This window comes from Argentina anserina, chromosome 1 (assembly GCF_933775445.1).
Source record: "Argentina anserina chromosome 1, drPotAnse1.1, whole genome shotgun sequence".
NCBI lineage: Eukaryota > Viridiplantae > Streptophyta > Magnoliopsida > Rosales > Rosaceae > Argentina > Argentina anserina.
Genome location: NC_065872.1, coordinates 10,936,102 through 10,958,676, shown reverse-complemented (window position 1 = coordinate 10,958,676; position 22,575 = coordinate 10,936,102). Strand labels below are relative to the sequence as shown.

General features: G+C 37.6%; 3 protein-coding genes and 1 long non-coding RNA gene across 6 annotated transcripts; 2 read left to right on the top strand and 2 right to left on the bottom strand.

Moving 5' to 3' along the window:
• Positions 1–2,296: 2,296 nt before the first annotated feature.
• Positions 2,297–4,285, bottom strand: LOC126789354 (uncharacterized). Its single transcript, XR_007671518.1, has 3 exons — positions 4,062–4,285; positions 3,461–3,524; positions 2,297–2,415 (listed from the first exon to the last, which is right to left on the bottom strand). It is a non-coding gene; the product is annotated as an uncharacterized LOC126789354 (long non-coding RNA).
• A 1,693-nt stretch (positions 4,286–5,978) lies between these two features.
• Positions 5,979–9,978, top strand: LOC126782504 (MADS-box protein SVP). Of its 2 annotated transcripts, XM_050507764.1 has the most exons (10): positions 6,016–6,096; positions 6,331–6,440; positions 6,565–6,787; positions 7,827–7,905; positions 8,501–8,565; positions 8,646–8,745; positions 9,007–9,048; positions 9,245–9,286; positions 9,433–9,593; positions 9,814–9,978. In XM_050507764.1, the coding sequence occupies exons 3-10, from the start codon at positions 6,606–6,608 to the stop codon at positions 9,830–9,832; spliced, it is 690 nt and encodes a 229-aa protein (XP_050363721.1). In that variant the 5' UTR covers positions 6,016–6,096; positions 6,331–6,440; positions 6,565–6,605; the 3' UTR covers positions 9,833–9,978. The 2 variants fall into 2 exon arrangements, with proteins under 2 accessions (XP_050363726.1, XP_050363721.1); XM_050507769.1 differs by lacking the exon at positions 6,331–6,440 and having other exon boundaries at positions 5,979–6,096.
• A 3,545-nt stretch (positions 9,979–13,523) lies between these two features.
• On the top strand, positions 13,524–18,265 carry LOC126782135 (guanosine nucleotide diphosphate dissociation inhibitor At5g09550-like). Its single transcript, XM_050507312.1, has 13 exons — positions 13,524–13,740; positions 14,035–14,097; positions 14,179–14,262; positions 14,701–14,808; positions 14,898–15,070; positions 15,163–15,274; positions 15,587–15,667; positions 15,749–15,811; positions 16,040–16,141; positions 16,232–16,356; positions 16,937–17,147; positions 17,683–17,757; positions 18,094–18,265. Exons 1-13 carry the CDS (start codon positions 13,654–13,656, stop codon positions 18,142–18,144), a joined length of 1,335 nt encoding a protein of 444 aa, XP_050363269.1. The 5' UTR covers positions 13,524–13,653; the 3' UTR covers positions 18,145–18,265.
• A 594-nt stretch (positions 18,266–18,859) lies between these two features.
• LOC126790590 (very-long-chain (3R)-3-hydroxyacyl-CoA dehydratase PASTICCINO 2) lies at positions 18,860–21,952 on the bottom strand. Of its 2 annotated transcripts, XM_050516905.1 has the most exons (9): positions 21,536–21,952; positions 21,315–21,445; positions 21,118–21,206; positions 20,942–20,995; positions 19,540–19,610; positions 19,372–19,453; positions 19,163–19,259; positions 18,989–19,077; positions 18,860–18,882 (listed from the first exon to the last, which is right to left on the bottom strand). In XM_050516905.1, exons 1-8 carry the CDS (start codon positions 21,604–21,606, stop codon positions 19,007–19,009), a joined length of 666 nt encoding a protein of 221 aa, XP_050372862.1. In that variant the 5' UTR covers positions 21,607–21,952; the 3' UTR covers positions 18,860–18,882; positions 18,989–19,006. The 2 variants fall into 2 exon arrangements, with proteins under 2 accessions (XP_050372862.1, XP_050372853.1); XM_050516896.1 differs by lacking the exon at positions 18,860–18,882 and having other exon boundaries at positions 18,927–19,077.
• Between the last annotated feature and the right edge of the window lie 623 nt (positions 21,953–22,575).

Sequence of the window (22,575 nt, the reverse complement as noted above, 5' to 3'; positions counted from 1 at the left end):
TCAATTTGTATTTTGCTTAGCCCTTATTGTTGTACTATTGAGTCATCGAGTCGTAATAAGAGTTTTGGGCGGTATTGGATGTATTTTTGTGCTTACATGAGTTAAAAACGTATAATTGGTCTAGAGTCCTAGTTTGACTAGGAATCCTTGTTATGTTTTGAAACTAATTATCTCTTACTTATGATTTTATTTTCTTATTTTCAGATTGGATTGAAGAGATAATTAAAGAAAAAAAGATGGAGCCAAGTCATGCAACAATTAAATAGAAGATGATCATTAAAGGCATAAAATATGGTATGTTTTAGGGATTAAAGCATGGCATGTTTTAGGGATTAAAGCATGACATGTTTTAGGGAATAAAACTTTCCATGATTTAAGGGATTAAAGCATGACATTATTATAGAAAGAAAGAATCAAATTCAAACCCTCCATCTTTCCTCTATATATACATGGCTTCACCTCTTAAATATCATCACTTCTCATTAGCATTCAAGAGCCAAAACTCTACTAAAACACCACCATAAATTTCCCTCACAAATTAGCCAAGCCGTCCACCCCAAAACTATCATCATCTCCACCGAGTTTCACTATTGAAGACACACCTCCAGGGTTCCTACAACGTGTGATTCTCGCAACTCTTCTCCGTGGGTTTGTTTGTTTTTGATTTTTTTACAATACTTTGTCTATGAAGATTGTAGTATGATGTTTGTGTGGGATTATTGTTTTGTATTAAGAATCGAAATTTTCAGATTGTTTTATTGGATTTTTGGATCTTTGCCGAATTGATGGTTTTCTATAATTAATGAGTTTGTATTTCTATTGTTGTGTTCTAATCATCTTTCTCATACTTTTAGATAATTTTCAGATATGTGCATATGAATTTAGTGGTTGGATGCAATCCCTAAGATTGTGTTTGAGTGCTAGATTCATCAACCATATTAACACAAATCGAATCATGCCCTAAGTAGGTTCGGTTTGTGTTGATTAAAAGTGGTAAAAATTCTGGAAATTTGCATGTGAAACCATGGTGGGTGACGCCACACATGAAATATGTCTCCAACAAAGATTTGGTGCTTAAATGTAATCTTGTTTGATTTCTACTCTAAGTGTTATTGAATTCGATTGCATGCAAATTTAGATTAGGCCCTAAGTCAATCTAAATGTTAATTGAAATCTTGCATGATTAGATGATCCCCTAAGGCTCTAATTGTATTGGTGTCTAAAAAGTATGTAATTGGTCGAATTAGAATGCATGATAGGTTCGAACTTGTAATTATGTGGTGTAATGGTAAATTTGGTTTAAGTTTATTAAAGAGAAGTCGATCATGTAAATAGTAATTTAGGTTTTATTTTAGTAGTTAATAATCAATCTCAAACCCCCATTATTTGTTAACACTAAAAGTTTAGAGTTCCCTTCAATTCCCCGGAAAGAACGATCCCTTCTTATTCTATACTAACGATGATGTTTTACAGGGTTTATTATAGACGTTTTAACCAACGCTCTATCAGGCGGCGCGTGGGGTGCACGCGGCACCTCCGGCAGGCCGCGCGTGGCGCTCACGCGCCACTCACTGTGGCAGCGCGTGGGGTACACGCGCCGAGCCTAAGCCGGTGCGTAGCATGCCACCGCCGCCCTATTTCCCTCCTTTCTCTTCCTCCTCCACCCTGCACGGCCCAAGGCCACCCCCACACTGCCTCACGCTCTCACACGCGCCGCCTAAGGCGGCGGTAACCTCACTCTCCTCACCTCCTCCGATCTGCCTCCAATCCATTCAAAATCCAACAAAAATCACAACCAACCCATCAATTTCATCAAATCATACCTTAATTGAAGTTTAGAACTTCGATTTAGCACCGGAGAAGCTTGGACCGTCGGTGGTGCTTCGATTCCTCGGGGTGGACTGAAATCGTGCGGTTTTGCCCCTGAGTCGATAGCAGAAGGCTCCAAGGGCGAGGATCGGCGTCGTGATGCTATCCTCCGTGCCCTTGCGTCGCCGAGGTGGTGCTCGATGGTGGCGATGAAGCTTGCGGCCTCGGTTGGAGAGCGGAGGCTCACGACGTCGTGAGGAGATGCGTCGACCTCGGGGTTTGTAGAGGGAGTTTGTGTAACGACCCCGAAATTCTGAGCATAAAAACTCAAAATTTCAAAGTCGTTAAACACCAAACAATCTCGATGAAATCGAAATCATTTAAAATGCCACAGCGGATCATCTCTGAGTTCAAAATACAACTCATTCAAACCGATTATTACAAACCAAATTATAATTCAACATTATAACAATTGGAAATGTATGATCCTCACAACAACCTCATAAGATAGTCACACAAAATCCTCACACAAGCTGGAGATAAATAACTTCAAGTCCTCTGAGCGGTCCGTCAATTCCCGCTAATCCACACCTGCGGAGTTATCCACTACACCATCGAATTGGTGCACCGGGATTGTAAACACAAACCCGGTAAGGTTTACAGCTCGTATGAGTAAAATGAAAATATAACTCGCATATTAATATATATACGAAATTCCACAAATCAAACAAATATAAATGCACTCATGAGTCAATGGACGGCCCATCTGCTCATGAGAAATTAAGTAACCCTTATGGTTACCCAAATGCATTTATAATACGGGTACCAAGAACGCTGGTACACATCTGTTACCCCTCTCGTAATACACCGCCGATATTGGATAGCCACCCGCTACCCAACATCCAAAACAATCTGAGTACCCATGAGCAGATAACCACCCGTTACCTCACATGCAGTACTATGGCAGACAGACTAGAGCTCTAACTGTATCGTAACTTTCGCCCGGCCAAAGGCTAGGTTCTGACTTGCCAAACACGTACAATAATCTCACATCATATTGTACCAAATCACGTCCGAAGACAAATCAACATTTTAACAATCTCAATGTTAAAATCACGTACAATAATCTCACATCATATTGTACAAATCAAAATCACATGCTCGATATATAAATCTCGTCATCGAAATGACATAAATCACGATTAAATCATAACAGTATATTATATAGCAAAATATATATATGTACATATTTACCATTTATACAATATATATATAATCCATTATATCATATACATGTCATATTTCATAAACACGTCCGAAGACAAAAACTCGTCCGAAGACAAAACTCGTCCGAAGACAAAACATTTTAACAAACTCATGTTAAAACCACGTACAATAATCACACCTCATATTGTACAAAAATCAAATCACATGCTCAATATTTAATTCTCGTCATTCGAAATGACCAATTCTAATGAATTCATAACAGTATATAATATAGCAAACTATATATATATGTACTTATTACCATTTATACGATATATATGTAATCCACTATATTGTATACGTGTCGTAATTCAATATTAAAAACTCTTGCAAAATCTTGAATCACCGCAAGGGTAGATTCGTAAATAAGTGAGATTTTACTCACATTCTTTCCTGCGTGTAACTTCCACGACCCTGAAAGTAATTTCCTCACTCGTTTCGTCAGTCACCTAATAGCACGATAAATGCTTAGAAAATGATACTTAAAATATCAGGTGACGAGTTCAGCACAGCTAAATGTTGTTTATAAAACATTGTTCACGTAACTCTGTTCATGTTACTAATCACTGTTTTTACTAAACCACTGTTCACAGTTACTGTTTTACCAAAACACTGTTCATAGTACTGTTTTTACCACGCACTGTTCACATTTACTGTTACAGATCACTATTCACATTTTACTGTTACAGATCACTATTCACAGTTATTGTTACAGATCACTATTCATGCAGAGTTACTATTCACAGTCATTATTCACTCGGCATACTATTCACAGTCACTATTCACTCGGCGTTTCTGTTCACCGACCGCCACCAATCATCACCAAATTTCACCACCACAACTTAAACAACATTTCCAACAACTTCCTAGTTGACACCAAGGTCTAAATCCGAGTCTAAACAGTCCAAACAGTCCAAACAACGAAGAACATAAAATCGGCACTATTCACAAACCTTAGAAATTGAAATTTTGATTCGGGTACTTACACTTCGATTTGGCTCGATTCCTTTTGTGGGAATGTTGCTGGGACTGAGACAAGCAAAACCCCCCAAGAATCTCGAGCCATGGTGGCCGGAGGAGGCGGCGCCGCCACAGCAGTAACTTCCGGCGGTTGCTACACCGTGTGTGGTTGTCGCCGGAGTGCAAGGCGTAGCCCTAAAGATGGAGCTCGTCGAGCCCGTCAGTCTGATAGGTGGCACGACACGAGGCGACGTCGGATGGTGGAGAAATCGGCCGGAGAAGGTTTTTTGGGTCGGGTGAACAGTACCCGAGCTGATTTTTAGAAAAAATCTGATTTTCTGATTTTTAATCTCTTCTCCTTCCTTTTATACTATTTCCAAAATCGGAAACGAACTTCCGACGTTAATAACTTTCGCGTCCGACGTTCGATTCGAACGCATGACATGTCCACGAATTCGTATCGATGAGCTCTACGACTTTCGTGAAGGAAGTTTTCACAACCGAGCGACGGAATAAAAGTCGATCTATACGTTGCGGTAACGTTACGTTTTCTAATTAAACGATCCGAGAACGTTTCGAAATGTCGCAAACCTCCAATTGTCGTCTTGAATTAATTTCACAAGTTTAACACTTTGAAAATACTCGACATTTAGTTTCTAAAAATTCGGGTTATTACAGTTTGTGCGACGCGATTGGAAAGGGCGGTGTTCGTCACGGTGGGCTGGACGGCGAGATCGCCGGTGGGGAGTTTTCGGAGGGTGAGAGAGCTCGGGGAGAAATCGCGAAGGGGGAGAGAGAAGTGAAGGGGGGCGGGTGAAGGGTTTCTAGAAATGGAAACCCTAATCCCAAAAATTTTCTATTTATACTAGTTTCCAAAATCGGAACGAACTTCCGATATTAATAACTTTCGCGTCCGCCGTCCGATTCGAACGCGTCACATGTCCATGTACTCGTATCGACGAGCTCTATAACTTTTATGAAGGAAGTTTTCACAAACAATCGACGGAGTAAAAGTCGATATATACGTTGCGAAAATGTAACGTTTTTTACTAACTAAACGTTCCGAAACGTTTCCGTTCGAGTTTCGTAATTTTGCAAGCGATTCAAATTTCATTTTAATGAATTTCACCACTTAACATAAATTAAACAATCCAAACATTGTCCTGAAAAATCGGGTTATTAGATATAAGTCCCCACACTACATTTCATGACGCTTCATTTTTAATAAAGAACCACAATGATATAGTTATATAGATGAAACCACAATGATATAGTCATATAGATGTAGCTACAACGTGAAAGAATCATCTAAACTGACTACATACCCACAAGGGAGATAATAATTTAGAAGTAATGAGAGCTCGATTGGAGGGTAAATGAGAGTGCAACATACAGACCAATCCAGTTTGTATCAGATTGAATTTTTGTGAGGTAAATTTTGTGAGGTAAAATTTTGTATCAGATAATTAATCAAGCGCTGGTCATGATTGGCCTAGTCACTCTATTTGGTTAAGTCAACAGTCCCAGTTTCTGACTTTCTGTGCTTGCGCCGTTCTAATTTATGTTTAACGCTTATTGTATTGTACATAAGAAAGAATATACATGGAAAAGGAAAGTGATAGAGAAAAAATCAATCACCAAAACGACAATACAAATAAAATATGATCTCGAGTAAAAGGGACCAATACCTGACCAAGATAATAAGTGACTGTACGTTAGAGTTGGTACACTTTGTCCTTGATTGATAAAAGAAGGGAAAAGAAAACCTAGGTCGTAGAGACCTAATTGTAATTAGGACACATAATACCTCATCTGCTTGGACCATTAACTACATATGAGTTTTCACTCACCATACTGGCAATACTGTAACTAAAAGGCCAAACAATTTTAAGTAGTTTGCTTCCCATAAAAAGACATTCCCCTTCATTTTTCACGCTTCCAAAGCCGTTCTCTCTCTCTTCCCCCTCCTCTCATCTCTATCCTCGTTGGTGGCTTTCGAGTTTTTTCTCCAATCCAACACAGACATAGAGCACCGAAACCAACACTAAACCTCCAACAGTGGTGAGTTAAGCGAAGAAGAAGCTATATTTTAAAGACAGCATCAAGTGTTTTCAGCTAATCTCTTCTGTCCATGCGCTCCAATTGATTCTTCTTGTATTTCCATCGAGAGAAAAAAAAAATTGGTTCTTCTTTCTTCATTATATTCATCGTTCTTGGTGGTAGAAAATCTAAGATGGTCTCTCTCTCTTTTTTTTTTTATGTTTATTTCTCTGAGAAAGGAACTTCCATTTTTAGGGTTTCCCCAAGATTTTTGGCTAAATTTGGCAAAATGCGCCCACTGGACTTGTCGCTCTCTTATTAGCCTAATTTTCAAATCAATAACAACAAATTCTTTGCCTTTTCTGGTTAGTATTCGTTGATTATACGCTGGTTTATTCCCTGACTGAGATATCCAAATTTCCATAAAAGGTAGGTTGCTCACATATTCATCATAATTCTCATCATATGGATTTGTTTTTTTTTTTTAAGAATAAGGATAAAGTGGGATAAGAAGATCGAGAATTTGGGCGATGGCTCGGGACAAGATTCAGATCAGGAAGATCGACAACGCCACGGCCAGGCAGGTGACGTTTTCAAAGAGGAGAAGAGGGCTTTTGAAGAAGGCTGAGGAGCTCTCGGTTCTCTGTGATGCAGATATTGCTCTTATCATCTTCTCATCAACCGGAAAGCTCTTTGAATATGCTAGCTCAAGGTCTCTCCCTCCCTCCCTCCCTCTCTCTCTCTCTCAGGCTTTTGTGCCTGGATTTTGCTTTTGTTTTGGTACTGATGGATCTCTTTAAATAAGTTTCTCGTGAATATGTACCGTAAGTGATATTCTCGATCCTGGGTCTAATCACTACTGCTATAATTAATAGCTTGAACTAGTGCTAGTCTTTCTTATTATAGTCTCAAGTAGCTTGATAGTTCATTCATGTTGTATACTGCTCATGTAGTTTCTCTCTCTCTCTCTCTCTCTCTCTCTCTCTCTCTCAAACACACACCAACCAACTGATTGACACACACAAACCTAAAGTCATGTAACCTGAACTGGGAGTCACAAACAAACTAAACTGAGAGTTAGTTGGGGAGTGTTTTGATTCCACCTTGTTTTTTGGTCATTTGGTTATGGTTTTCTTTGTGGCTAATGTCATTTCGGCTTTTGTTTTGTATGTGTTAATTAGAACGAACTTGACCATGGGTTTTAATGGAAATGAGCTAGGACCAACCAGTTTGATAAACCATGATGGAAAGGAAATTGTATTCCATTCCCCTTTCTTCCATTGACAAGAAGCAATTTTTTTTTCATTTGTATGGGTAAAAAAACACTACGAGTTAACTTCTATGGAAAATAATCATAGTCATCATAGTAGGAGCCGGTGGGTGGCATTTTTCCTATCAAATGAGAAAATCATGTTTACTTGGTACCACTAATTAAGTTTTTCATTTTGATATTTCTCTCTAGAAATTTAAAGAATTGTGTTATGAAAGTACAAAACTGTAATAAAATCTGGAAGTTCATGCAAACTAAAGTTGTTGATTATTATTCTTTGAATATCGTACATACCACTGAAATAAATTAAAAAGAGATAAGTTATGGTAAACAGTTTGACAAGTTTTTATCAATTAGGAAACATCTTCATATCCTGCTGTTTTCTGTCCTTTTTTTATTTTATTTTTTTTGAATATTAATTTTTACAATTGGTTGAATCTTTTAGCCAGCCAGTGACATATATTGCTATTATTTATTGAAGCATGAAGGAAATCTTAGAAAGGCATCGCCTGCATTCCAAAAATCTCGGCAAACTAGAGCAACCATCTCTTGAGTTACAGGTTGGTACTTTTCAATTTTCATAGCTTTTTTATAAAGAATTAAGCCAACAATAGCATTATAATATGATGTTGCCAATTGTTATGAATATGGTATAATACAACAAATGATTATTTATTTTTTGTTGTTACCAATCGATATGAATACGGTATAATGGGTCAGGTCAGGTGTCTCGTTAACTGGATTGTTGACAAGTTTGATCGATGCCATCATATCTGGGTTTCGATAAAGTGCTACATATGCAACAAGTTTGTGAACATATTATCGATCAGGACTTTTTGTGATTATAGTACACTCTTCAAAGTAGTTTGCCTATATAGTTTTTGGATAAGTTTTGTTGCAATCTTTGTTTTCAGTACTTGTTGAGTTATTTAAATTATTTTCTGTATGGTTTGGTGTTTGACTAGGAGAGAAAACAATTGACTCCAAGAAACTGATTATACATTTATTTTGCTTAGTATGGTGTACGGATGGATCAATAATTCAAATTAACAAGCACCTGAGTATGTCTTGCATTACTATAACTGCGTGTTGTTCTGCTACTTTCCATATCTGTCATCAATTTACTTGTAAGAAATTATAATTTATAATGTATAGCTAGTGGAGAACAGCAACTACTCCAGGTTGAGCAAGGAAATAGCAGCAAAAAGCCATCAACTGAGGTAGATTTTATGTCCTGATTTTAGATAATAATTAGCTGCATATAGTTAGTAATTTAAATATTTAATAATTAATCATACAGGCAGATGAGGGGAGAAGAACTTCATGGATTGAATTTGGAAGAACTGCAACAGCTGGAGAAGTCCCTTGAATCTGGATTGGGCCGCGTGAATGAAAAAAAGGTCATTCTATTGCTATATACATCTTCTGAACAGGGATCACACTTTTAGTTGATATAAGCGGATCATATGAAGTGAATGTATTTTTCATCATTATTTGGTATAATGAACGTTCTGTTACTTGTTTTAGCAATTATGACATCTTCTGATGAATAATGTTAGCAGAAATTTGATCTCTTTAGCATATTCTTTGGCAAACTTTTGAGACGTGTTTTTGGCTTTGCTCTATTTGTTATAGCTAATGGCGTTCTTGTAAATTTTCAGGGAGAGAAAATAATGAGAGAGATCACCGAGCTTCAAAAAAATGTAAGACACTTTTATTTAGACTAGAATTCCTGAGCTTGAATTAAAATTTTGCATTATTTGAAGTTAACACATATATATGGGATAAATATTTTTGAAGGAACTTTAAAACATTACTTACAAATTAATTGATTATTAAGATAATTGCTGTTTCTTGTCATTAGTTGTTCGTCAAATTCTAAATTATGAAAACGTGCAGGCCATCCATTTGATTGAGGAAAATGAACGATTAAGACAGCAAGTACTCTCTCTCTCTCTCTCTCTCTATATATAAATAAATAAATAAATAAATAAATAAATAAATATATATATATATATATATATATATTTCATGTAAGTTATGCTATGGTTCCTTAGTTGCTAATAGCTTGATATGCTTTGCTGAAGGTGGTGGAAGGAACTGATGGTGGACGGAGGCAAGTTCATGCTGATTTAGAGAATTGCTGGTTTCCGGAGGAGGGGCAGTCATCTGAGTCTGTAACCAATCTCTGCAACTCTAATAATTCTACTCAAGATTATGATAGCTCAGATACGTCTCTCAAGTTGGGGTAAGTTTAAATTATATAATATATATGATGCATACATTGAATAGTGGAGAGCCAAAATTTTGAAAAAAATATAAATGGATTCAGTTTCCTGTATAGCTGTGATTCACATTGAGAATTTTATTTTTTTTGCTATGATTATAACTTTTGAGGACTTTATATTGGACGTGCACGGTACTGCCCAGATTTCTTTATCAGTCTCTATTGGTTTTTGATTGTGCAGGCTTCCTTATTCTGGCTGATTGAAAATAGAACGTGGTAAATTTGCTTGCATCAACAAGGAGCATGGCCTAGTATTCTTTATGGCAATTTAACTTGATGTAAAATTAGCGGATTTGTAACCAAACTGTGTTAAGAGCAGGTGCTTATGATGTATCAAAACCTTTGGAAGATCTCCGTGAAGTTTCCAAGCATCGTTAAGAGTACATGTTATTCTAGTCACTATCAGAATGCCACACCAACATGCCAGTAATGGTTCGGCACTTCTCTTGTCACGCGTTTAACCCCCACATAAAAGGAAGGCACATCTTTTATGCAAAATATGCCAACCCCTTTAACTGTTGATGCACGTACGTTCGAATTTCAATTTTGACAATGGTGCAGTCTAATTTATCCACTAAATCTAGTGGTATAGTCTCTTGCTCGTAAGTAGCATAGTGAGTTGGACGCGTGAAAAACAGACTAGTAGTGACATTCGAATAGTTTATCTGATTAACAAAAAAACTGTTCTGATTGAAATTCATAGATATAGAATGAACTGGTCATGTAACTATAAGAAAAGGTATGACCAGAATTCTTCAAAAAACAAGGTTAAGGTGATGAAAGATCAATTGAATACACAATTATTGGTTGTTGAAGAACAAGTAATTTGAATTATTTTCCTCTGTTTGTGAAAAAAAAAAGATTCATAATCAAAGAAGAAGAAAAAATAATTAATTTTGGATTATGAATCAAGCTCATGAACCAACTAGTGATTTCACTGATTTGTGAAGAAATGGAGATGAGAAAAGAAAATAAAATGAGGAACGTGGATTGTAAAATGAGGAGTGTTAATTTCACCTCCCTAAAACAATCAGAAGTGTTAATTAAGATCTGACTCCTTAACCATCGTGAAAGATCTACAACTTCCAATTGCATGCAAATACAGAAATTGGAGAACTTCCCTGGTGTTGGATGAGATCAAATGGAGGTGCTCTTTTTTCTCAAAAATGTCAATTGGCAATGGTCTCCTAGAGAAGCTAATCACAGTGCTCATGCTGCTGCTCAGCTTGGAAGTAGGAAGGTGGGTCTCCACAGCTGGTCGGAGACTCCCCCACCTTCCCTTACCTTGGTTCTCCGAAATGGACTCCCTTGTCCGCATGTTGCTTCTGTGTAGGTGGAGTTGTTCTAATAACTCCACTAAGCCTTTTGTGTGCAGGCTAAATAGACTTGTATATTACACTATCTTACTTAATCACATACAACAATCATCTCTATATATGCATCTATAAAGATTTCTCCACTACTCATAGTGCTCCACTATCATGGTGCTCCACTATCATGGTGCTCCACTACCCGTTAGTGCTCCATTACCCGTGATTCATGTTCATACTCCCCCTTAAGTTGGCGCATACATATCAACCATGCCCAACTTGCCAAGTGAGTCATAAAAACATTTTTCTTAGATATTCATTTTGTGAGCATATTGGCAAGTTGTTCTTCTGTAGGAACAAAAGGAAAACTAATAATCTTCGCATCTAGTTTTTCCTTTATAAAATGACGATCAACCTCCACATGTTTTGTACGATCATGTTGCACAGAATTCTGTGAAATATCAATAGCTGCTTTGTTGTCACAGTACAGCTGCACCGTACATTTAGGCTTAATACCCAAATCTTGTAGCAAGTTTCTAAGCCATAACAATTCACATACTCCCTGAGTCATACCTCCGTACTCTGCTTCAGCACTAGATCGAGCTACCACCTTTTGTTTCTTACTCTTCCATGTAACAAGATTACCCCCAACCTAAGTAGCACGGACACGAGTGTCCGTATTGGACACGATTTGATACGTAGACACGGCATATAGAAATTTTTTTGGACACGGACACGTGGTAGACACGTTAATTAAATATTATTTTTAATATATATATTCATTAAAAATTATTTTATAAATTTGAAAATATTTAGAATTTTAGATGTATATATATGTCAAAGTGTGCATTAAAATGATGAAAACATAACTTATTAGAATGGCTAAGGACTTGATAAGTACCTTAGATAACCAATGTTCGAATCCCACCACAAGCATTTTTATTTTTATCACGAGTTTCTCTCCTTATATATATATTAAAGTGTGCATAAATATAACAAAAACTGAATCTGTTGGAATGGTTAAGGAGTTGTTGAGTGCTTTGGATGACCAAGGTTCGATTCTCACCATAAGCACTTTCACTTTTATTATGAGTTGGTGCATGTCCGCGTGTCCGAATGCGGACACGCGTGTCCGGCGCGTATTGGGCCGTGTCCGGCGTGTTCGTGTTCGTGTGCGTGTCCGTGTCGGACACGCGATACGCCACTATAATGGCGTGTTCGTGCAACCTAGCCCCCAACAAAGGTAAAGTACCCTGATGTGGATCTCCGATCTGTAATATTTCCAGCCCAGTCTGCATCTGTGAAGCCACAAACCTCAAAGATATTTTTGTGATTAGAAAACATTACTCCTCTTTCTGGGGCTGACTTCAAGTACCTCAAAATCCTTACAACAGCATCCATGTGGTCCACACTGGGATTATGCATGAACTGACTCACTACACTTACTGCATATGTAACATCTGGTCTGGTATGTGATAAATAAATCAGACGTCCAACTAGCCTCTGGTACCGAGTTTTTTCAGTCGGTACTTGATCTGGATACTCTGCTAACCGATGGTTTTGCTCAATAGGAGTATCAATGGGAGTGCAATCCAGCATACCGGTCTCTGTTAGTAGATCAAAGATGTACTTCCTATGACACAGATAAATACCATCACTTCCCCGGGCTACCTCAATGCCCAAGAAGTACTTGAGTGTACCTAAGTCTTTCATCTCAAATTCTGTGGCTAGATGTTTCTGTAATCTATCCACCTCAACAGTATCATTTCCAGTAACTACCATATCATCAACATATATAATTAGGGCTGTTACCTTCCCTTGCTGATGTCTGAGAAATAATGTGTGGTCTGAATTACTCTGTATGTAGCCAATTCTCCTCATGAATTGTGAGAATCTTCCAAACCAGGCACGAGGTGACTGTTTAAGACCATACAAAGATTTTCTCAATCTGCATACATAGTTACTTGGAGAAGCGGCCGCATATCTCGGCGGAAGATCCATGTACACTTCTTCTGTAAGTTCTCCATGAAGGAACGCATTCTTAACATCAAACTGTCTGAGTGGCCAGTTTAAGTTAGCAGCACAAGAGAGCAATACCCGAATAGTGTTCATCTTTGCAACATGTGCAAATGTCTCATCATAGTCTATGCCATATGTCTGGGTGAACCCTTTTGCTACTAGGCGTGCTTTATACCGGCTCACTGACCCATCTGAATTATGCTTCACTATAAACACCTAACGACATCCCACAATCTTCTTGCCATGTGGTGGTGATACAAGCTCTCAAGTATTGTTCTTTTGTAATGCTTCCATCTCTTCCTCCATTACTTTTCTCCATTTTGGATCTCTCAATGCATTCTGTACTTTGTTAGGTACTGATACAGTAGATATTTGATTCACAAATGATTCATATGTAACATCTGGTCTGGAAAACCCACTAAGCCTTTTGCGTGCAGGCTATTCTTCTTCTCTCTCTCTCTCTCTCTATCTGAAGTATTTAGGTTCCACGTGGCGCCCCGACATGCAGCTCATAACGGTTTTAACCGAAATTCCAGCGCTTGCTCGAGAGACCCCTTCCTTCTCTTCCCCAACATAACTCTAGCCTCACTTTAATTTTCAACATTTTATTCTTCCCATCAATCCCCGTTTCTCTCTAATTATTCAAACACGCATACTCTTCTTCCTCTCTGATCTGATCTGAAAGTGCAACGATGGATGAAGAATACGACGTCATAGTGCTCGGAACTGGTCTCAAAGAATGCATTCTCAGTGGCCTTCTCTCCGTTGATGGCCTCAAGGTACCTACCTAAGCTAGTTACCCCAAACTCGATCATGTTATGCAAATTAGAACCAAACCTGTAATTCATTCGAATTGGCCTTCCTACTAGCTCATGGTAGGGCTTTTATTGATTTTTCCAAATCGATAGAAGTTGATTTTTCTGTTTTAGTTTTTACTATCACTTGGTCACCATGATTCACACTGGTAATTATGCATTTACCTAAATCAACTCTCATTGTTTTGTTATAGACTTTACGACTTAAAATATATAGTTGATAAGTGATATTTGATCAGATTCTTTTACCTGAAATAGGTACTGCATATGGATAGGAATGACTACTATGGAGGAGAGTCTACTTCTCTGAATCTCAACCAGGTAAGTACGTGTACATTATTTCACATAAGTTTGCTACAGTTTTACATAGTTTTCTCATTAGATATGATCCGTGGATTGCAGCTTTGGAAGAGATTCAGGGGTGAGGATAAGCCTCCAGAATCTTTGGGCTCAAGTAGAGACTACAATGTTGACATGATCCCCAAGGTATCAAGCTGGACTAATATTGCATATGTTCCTTAGAATTGTACTATGATATATATTATTTTCAATTGTTATAAGCAATATGAGTACCATTTTACAGGTTTTCTTGATTGATGATGTGATCTAGGGTATACCAGTACATCTTCTTTTTCTTTGGTCATTTGACTCTGTTACCCATAAGCAGCCAGATCTAGCTATACCAAACTACAATTAAGCTAAGGTTGCCTATTCGGAGTGATTAACAACCTTAACTTCATGATCCCAGAATTTCTTTATTATTTTTTTTTCTGATCAAAACTCAATCAGGAACGTAGTGTTCACTATTAATGTTAACTATTGAAGATTATTGATCCAGTTACAAGCAGTAGGTATTGGTTTTAGTCTATTTGTTCCACATGTTCTTAAAAATAGTCTGTATACCCCTCTTGCATATATTGACAGTTCATGATGGCAAATGGTGCTTTGGTTCGCGTCCTCATTCACACCGATGTTACTAAATATCTGAATTTCAAGGCTGTAGATGGCAGTTTTGTGTATAACAAAGGGAAGGTATGTGCCTAATAACTATTTGTTTGATCGAGTGCGCATTCATTTATCTGACATACGACATGTAACTGTTTCTCTGCATCTTGTTGCAGGTCCACAAGGTACCAGCTAATGATGTGGAAGCACTGAAATCTCCACTAATGGGATTATTTGAGAAGCGACGTGCTCGCATGTTTTTTCTGTATGTGCAAGACTTTGATGAGAATGATCCAAAAACACATGAAGGCATGGATCTCACCACAGTTACAGCAAAAGATCTTATTTCGTAATTCCTCGAATCTTCTTCTTTCCATTTTTGACATTCAATTGTCTCCTGATTTATGAATTGCATGAAACTATTGAAACTTATGTTCATAGGAAGTACGGGCTGGATGACAACACAGTTGATTTCATTGGGCATGCACTAGCACTCCACCGAGAGGATACTTACTTGGAGGAGCCTGCTCTGGAATTTGTGAAGAGGATGAAGGTAAGGAACCGATCATTTTCTTTCTGACCATTTGTAACACCTGGAGAGATCAGTTGTATCCATTAGCTAGTAGGAAACTACAAAAGTGATAGTTTCCAAGGTTAGAGAGATGATTCGTTTAATCTAGATTTTGGAGTAGTTTTAATTATTTGAAGCCCATTGAGCTCGGGTGTCAGGAAGCATCAATGTAGTATGACTTACGATTTGATCAATAACTGTGGCTGATGTGTGAAAATTTTGATACACATTTTCACTTAATGATGAGCTTTCAGCGTGTATATATTTGATTTTTCTCTTTGGTCTTTTGGAAAGTTATATGCAGAGTCCTTAGCACGTTTTCAAGGAGGATCTCCTTATATCTACCCATTATATGGTCTAGGAGAGCTACCCCAGGTATGTACTTAACCATTGATACTATTTTCCTTTGAATATCTTGTTTAGTTCATCTGACAATTAGTGCTGTGAAATTGGCAGGCATTTGCAAGGTTGAGTGCTGTTTATGGTGGCACATACATGCTGTCCAAGCCAGAGTGCAAGGTATGTTTTGGCCTGTTGCTAGTATCAGAGATTATCAAAGTGCTGCTTAATCATCTATAAACCTTCTAAATGCCGTAACCTACATCTAGTAATGCTACAACACATTGTTATGTGTTTAAACATAATAATTTACTGAGATAGGGTGAGAGGTAGAACTGAGTGTACTTTTGATATTAATTTATTACATACCATTACAGCAAGTACATAACTGATGCTGCAAAATGGCAGGTAGAGTTTGATGATAGTGGAAAGGCATTTGGTGTGACTTCCGAAGGTGAAACTGCAAAGTGCAAAAAAGTTGTATGTGATCCTTCATATTTGCCTGATAAGGTAACACAATATATCTTTCCTTATCAACATTGTCATTTGGCATCAGTATGTTTTACATAAACTGATTCGAGTTGCACATCTTGTCTACAGGTGACAAAGGTGGGGAAAGTTGCTCGTGCTATATGCATTATGAGCCATCCCATCCCAAACACCAACGATTCTCACTCAGTGCAGGTTATTCTGCCTCAGAAGCAACTTGGACGTAAATCCGATATGTGAGTGACTTTCCTTACACTGACCACATCATTTGCTTTGTGTAGAGTTACGTATGATATGAAATTTGTTCTTTGAAAACCTGTTCACCAATAAATAGGAGTGTTGAGATCGTATGTACTACTTTAGCTGTCCATACATGCTCGTAGGTTAAGAATTAGGTTCTCATATAATGACCTTATGATTTCAGTGTGTGTTTATATATAATAATATCATGTGATTCATATCCAATTTACTTATCTGCTGTGTTTACAGATGCACCATACTGTGTCAGGTCATAATGATTACATGTTTTTATTGATTTTCTTTTGGTAAGCTTAGTAATCCAAAAGATCTGAACCTGAGGGTCGGAAAACTTACTAGCGCAAGTTAACTTAAAGAAAATTCAGCGACTGGTTGAACATGCTAACTGATATAACTCAAGCAGTTCTATAGCAACTGCCATACTAAAGGTTTCATGATATGATTTTGTTTATTTTTATCTTCGGTAAAACCTATACTGATACAGAAAATTCTGGAACACAAGTGTAATGCAGATCATAGGTCTTCTCTCATTGTCTTCTTGGGTATCTTCTGTAACAGGTATCTGTTTTGCTGCTCCTATTCTCACAATGTAGCTCCAAAAGGGAAGTATATTGCCTTTGTTTTAACAGAAGCAGAGAGTGATAATCCTCAGGTTGAGTTGAAGCCTGGCACGGATCTCCTGGGGCCTGTAGATGAGATCTTCTTTGACACTTATGATAGATATGAACCTACTAACCAGTCTGATGTTGACCACTGTTTCATATCTGCGGTAAGAAATTGTGACATCTCCATTTTGTTTATATTTAAGCTGTGTGAGATTTATACTTCAATTTGTATCCGTTGATTGTTAACTCTCAGCAGGGTAGGATGACTTTATATTAAATTATTGATGCTTTGTTCAGCTGCATTTGTTACTAGAGAACTTATTTAGTATGGAGACTGGCATTCTCTACTTTTATGGGACTAGAAGTTCCAAGTTAGTATGGAGATCAGAAGGGTTATTCATGTTTTGGTGGATTATCAGATAGTATTGAGGTCTGAATTAGTAGCAGCACTAGTACTGTTTCTCTTAGAACTACAATCCTCCATTGATTAGAACCTTCATGTTAATATAATTTTTATTGTTTTTTGTTATCTGGTCAATTCCTCATTTCCAGTTGCTCAGAGAGGAAGAGCCTGCAGACTATTTGGTTTAATAGGGAATTGCAGTCTATTGTGTTTATGCCAAATAACAAACACATGTGGCTTTCTAGTTTCTGTTTATGAAGACTTCATTAATTTCTTGAAGTTGGAATTCTTTGCAGAGTTATGACGCGACGACACACTTTGAGACTACAGTACAAGATGTGATTGCCATGTATAGCAAGATAACTGGAAAGGTAACTCGATATGTTTTACTTCGGTAATCCACTTCGTAAGTTTGTATACTGAACATGCTGGATCCTGTTAGTTTTGACCAAAATGAAGTGAAAGGGTCGAAGTTTTCCAGCTTTCTGTTCTTTATATAGTTGCTACACTCTTGTACTTCGTATCTTGAGAATGCTATGATCATATAGTCTGTACTTGTATCTATTGCTTCTTGTCCAAGCTTGCCTTGTCTTTATGTTAAGTTGTTTCATTTGTTAAGCATAGTTCTAGTTTTACTGATAGAAATAGTATAGTAACAATTGTTTCATCACCACAAGCAAACTCATGTGACTGCTTTCATGCTCCAGGTTCTTGACTTGACTGTGGATCTGAGCGCTGCCAGTGCCGCCGAAGAATGAAATCGAAGATGTTTTTCACCATTTTTTATAAGTTTCAAAAATCAAAACCATTTATGTTCTGATGTTGTATTGTTTTTGTCAACAATTTTAGCACCTCAACATTCAGATGGAGTAGCATTTTTCTGACTCTTCAGGGGAATTTAAGTTTGCACATTTTTATTTGCCTTCGATCCTTCAATTCACTGTGCTCATTCTATTTGCTTCCATGTGGGTTTACCTTCACTGGAGCTAAGCATTCATAGACCTACATTTTGAGTTTCAGACTTGCAGTATTCCATTTTGTGGCTATTATTTCACATGACTTAGCTTCCCATAATCAAAACCATTACAAGAGAGTACTCGATGTGCACTTGTACCAAATAGAAGTTAGAAATTGACGACTAGAAGCCTTAGCGTTGTTCTCATCCATTGCAAGGCACCCCGATTCTTATAATTCGATTATCGGATTCAACTGCCCTGCAAACAGTCGGAATAACCATGTTGACATAATTCTTAAACTGAACGTTCCGCTATTCAGAAACTTCTGTTTCGAGCAATATCCACCCCGGTGTGCATATTGCTGCTGGTAATTTTACGTAAGAACAGCACAACCTAGTAGCTTCACGTTCAGCTCAAGTCATTGTATTGTGTTGGATTCAAATTAGACAGCAAAGGCAAATTGTAAATGCGTCAGTGGGTGATTCTTGGAACCCAAGGTTGACAAAATTGGGTAATTGGCTGAAAGAAAAGACTTCTACACAAAGCTTTTCAAGGAAGAAGTTCCATTTTTCACAAAAACTCACATGAAAAATCAAGAGAAACACTATTCTGCTTTATGTGTACAAGTCAATTTTGAAACACTACAGCAAAAGTGCGTTGCTATCTATTCTGCTTTCGATTTTGAAAGAACTTTCTTCCTCTGCCCAAGCATGTACCCGTACAAGTGAGGACTGCCTGCACAGACAAAGCCATCTGAAAATGAATACAAGTGATAGAAATGCCCTGGTAATATATACCAACTAAAGATTTGAGTACATACCTGGGATATAGAATGCTATGGCTACAATCGCAGCATAGAAGTAATCAAAAGAGAAATTCCACGTGTTTGGCATCCTTATACAATACTTCTCGGAACTCTGCAAATGAACCAAGATCGAGTTTAGTGATTTAACAGCTACCACACCCAACTGCCCCTCAAACAAGAAGGGGAAAAACAAATCAGTCTTCTATGATCAAATAATCTGATACCTTAATGTGTGGCAGCGCAAGATATGTTAGGCCAACTTCACTGGTGATCCCAATTGGATACAACAATATGAAGGTGCTGTACCTGCATGGAAAAAGATAGCAATAAATTAACACGGAACTCAAATTACTTCCATTCAAATACCAGTGAGCACAAAAATGATATGCCACCTGAGCCACTGGAGCCACGACGGTGCAAAACCAAGAGTCTCCTTCAGGCCATAGAAAGAGTATCGAATAATCTGCAACATGATGAAAAAAAGAATGTGAATACATTTTCCAGTTACTATAACGTCTAGAGAATTGAAAATCATAGTGATAAATATAAGGATGCTGCCTAACTTTATTGTTAGAGATTCTGGAAAAGTCAACAGAGAAGCAAGCATGATTATAACAAAAAGCTAGCTAAACCATGGATGTTAAGTTAGAAGTTAAAGAATTTTAAGCCTTAGCTATGATACGTTTCTCAAACAATATGGGATTAGAAAGAAAGCAGGCTTAGGTGATCCTTTCATAGCTGACTGCTTTAAAAAAGAAAAAAGAGAGAAAAAATTGCCTGCGTGCTTCAAAGACAAACTGTGATAGCAGATTTGCAGAAGGCTTTTCATTAAGGTAAAGGCCTAAATATTTATAAGTCTTTGATAGGCAATCCAAACAAAAGATTGTAAACTAACCACACAACTGGCAAACACGTTTATTGGGTTGAATGGACTGAAAATCTAAGCAATGAAACATATTATTTCAAATTGATTAATGCTGGAAACATGTTTACTATTGGATTGAACTAGATGATTGATATTCTAAACACACGACCCAGCTAGAGTCTCCATGCCATTCTATGGGAAACACTATCATTAATGCTCCAAATATATCACTTGATTTTGTAATTCGATAATAATTTGAGGATCCAGTATAATATGCACTTGTTTGTAACCAGTATAGGACAGTACCTTTTTCCACATCATGTTTCTCAAGCAATTTGGACCAGACACATCCATACTAAGTTTCTCTACAGTCCATATTCTGAAGCAAAATGCATTCTAAAAATTCTTAAAGCAACAAACTCACATATCAAAAGGCTTTCCCTTAAGCTTAACACCTAGGTGTTAACTAGTGCCGACAGGCAACCACGACAAACAGAAATAAAAACTTTACAGTTACTTATACCCTAAGCTACGGATGAGAATCACATATGTCAAGAGACACAAGACTCCACTATCTGATAAAACAAGCTACTATCTGCCTTAGCATCAAATATCTGAATGATTAAAGAGGTCAAAGACATTGAATAGGAAGCAAGATGAATTATCTTTAAGGTATTAAACATAATCACTTGATTTCAAACTTGGATCTTGATCTGCAGTGATATATAGACAGAGCTAAAACTAAAATAATAACTACACTAGACTTGCAGATCACTAGACATAGTAGACAGTTAGAGCAGTTAAATTTTTTACAGAATCGCTATTGGTGCAGTTTCTGTGAACAAATAAAACTACTTCCGAGACCAATATTTTTCAACAGAACTATGATCAATGAAAAATGCAAGAAAAGGTAAATCATTAACACTTGCCTCAGTGATGGACCAGCTGATGACCAAAGAGCTCACAAACATATGACTCTGAACCTGCAGCAATAACAATCATATTGGTTATTAAAAATTTCAAACCCCAAAAACAAAAAGGCCGAAATCTTTGAAACACATAATGCCTAAGTGTGCACAACAACTTTATAAATCTTCATACCAACCTCAGGAAAGCTCCACAGAACCCCCCAAATCAGAAACAACCTCGAACTAATCTGTGGCAGTGTGGCTGTTATAGGAGATCTCACCAAACCTTCACACACAAAACCACCTCAATACTCAAAACACCAAACCAACACACACAAACACTAAATGAACCAAAACTATCACCCAAAATCCTCAAACTCGTTAAAGCACTAACCCACTAAGCCATGAAGAATCTCCAAAAACGCAGCGGATTGAGCCAACTGAAGTGGCCTCTCGACAGCATTGTAAACCTCCTCATGGCCCGATTCCCGAAGTGTCTTCACAGCAAGAAACAGCACCTGAAACCTGAAACCCACAAGCAAAAACCAATCGGGTACTCGAAAACACAAAATGCACAAGCACAAAGATCGAGTATTTTCTTTCTGGGTTGTTTACCATCCGATGAACACAGTCCAGTTATAGAGAGAAAGGTAAACCCTTCTGAGAAGAGACAAGGATCCCGCCATGAATGGTGTGAAGTGTGATAGATCCAAAGAGCAAGCAAGCAAGCACCGCCCTTTATTCTAATGATATAGCCAATCAAATGAATCAATCAAGCTAAGTGTAATAAAGACAGATGTGTAGGTAAGTAGCTCAACGTCGCAACCACTTGAACTCGACTTTGATAGTGTTTATGGTCGTAACGGCTAACGACCAACCCTCAAAGTCTCCAACTTGTTCATCCAATCATAAGGTCGTTGCTTTAATGGTTGAATCTGGGGAGGAGTTGGTTGTTGTTCTGGTATGGATTGAAATGGTTAAAACGTCTCGGATTCTCTAAGCTGAAAAGGGAAATGTGATTAAGTGGGTTTGCATCTCACGCATGGCTGTGCTATATCTTGCTCACATGCTTTGCTATATCATGCGACAAAACATGGTCACGAAAATAAGCCTATGATTAGGGTCAATAGGGTGTGACATGTAGCAAGCTCTAGTTGTGTTGGATCTGTGTCATGGACTCATGTGCCTGGTAGATGGCATGGAGATTTGAACTTTTTTATTTCTTCTCGGAATTTTTATTTGTTCTAAATAAATTTTATTGAAAATATGTATACCACAAGGCGCATCTTATCTCATCACTCTGACGCCAGCATCAAAACCGACCAAATATCATTTGGTATAGTGACATAGTCTCCTCTTGTTATGTAGGAGGTTGTAAGTTCAACTTACTAACTTGTTGTAGCATTTTCAGTTGTTAACCCGATAAACAAAATTACAGTTACATGTAAGTTTAGTCTTAATAAATCCACATTTAATTGGGCCGATACTAAGAACGTTGATTAGTCTTGATAAGTAGGTAATTTCGCTTCTCAGTGTAAAATTGTGGCTCGTGTGAATTCGCAAGAACTTTCAGGGTCAGGTAAACAAGCATATCAACTTTGATCTCCAAATTCGCGTCAGGGGCATATGTTTTCAATTTTCTCATATGTTGTGGA

Bases quoted from the DNA above. Each gene is read 5' to 3' on its own strand.
- LOC126782135 (XM_050507312.1), top strand. From the start codon at position 13,654: ATGGATGAAGAATACGACGTCATAGTGCTCGGAACTGGTCTCAAAGAA. The intron at 14,263-14,700 runs GTATCAAGCTGG...ATATATTGACAG, and splicing joins ATGTTGACATGATCCCCAAG to TTCATGATGGCAAATGGTGC. The intron at 16,142-16,231 runs GTAACACAATAT...TCTTGTCTACAG, and splicing joins CTTCATATTTGCCTGATAAG to GTGACAAAGGTGGGGAAAGT.
- LOC126790590 (XM_050516905.1), bottom strand. From the start codon at position 21,606: ATGGCGGGATCCTTGTCTCTTCTCAGAAGGGTTTACCTTTCTCTCTAT. The intron at 21,207-21,314 runs GTTAGTGCTTTA...TTGTGTGTGAAG, and splicing joins GATTCTTCATGGCTTAGTGG to GTTTGGTGAGATCTCCTATA. The intron at 19,260-19,371 runs GTATCAGATTAT...GTTCATTTGCAG, and splicing joins TTGCGCTGCCACACATTAAG to AGTTCCGAGAAGTATTGTAT.
- LOC126782504 (XM_050507769.1), top strand. From the start codon at position 6,606: ATGGCTCGGGACAAGATTCAGATCAGGAAGATCGACAACGCCACGGCC. The intron at 6,788-7,826 runs GTCTCTCCCTCC...TATTTATTGAAG, and splicing joins TTTGAATATGCTAGCTCAAG to CATGAAGGAAATCTTAGAAA. The intron at 8,566-8,645 runs GTAGATTTTATG...TTAATCATACAG, and splicing joins GCAAAAAGCCATCAACTGAG to GCAGATGAGGGGAGAAGAAC.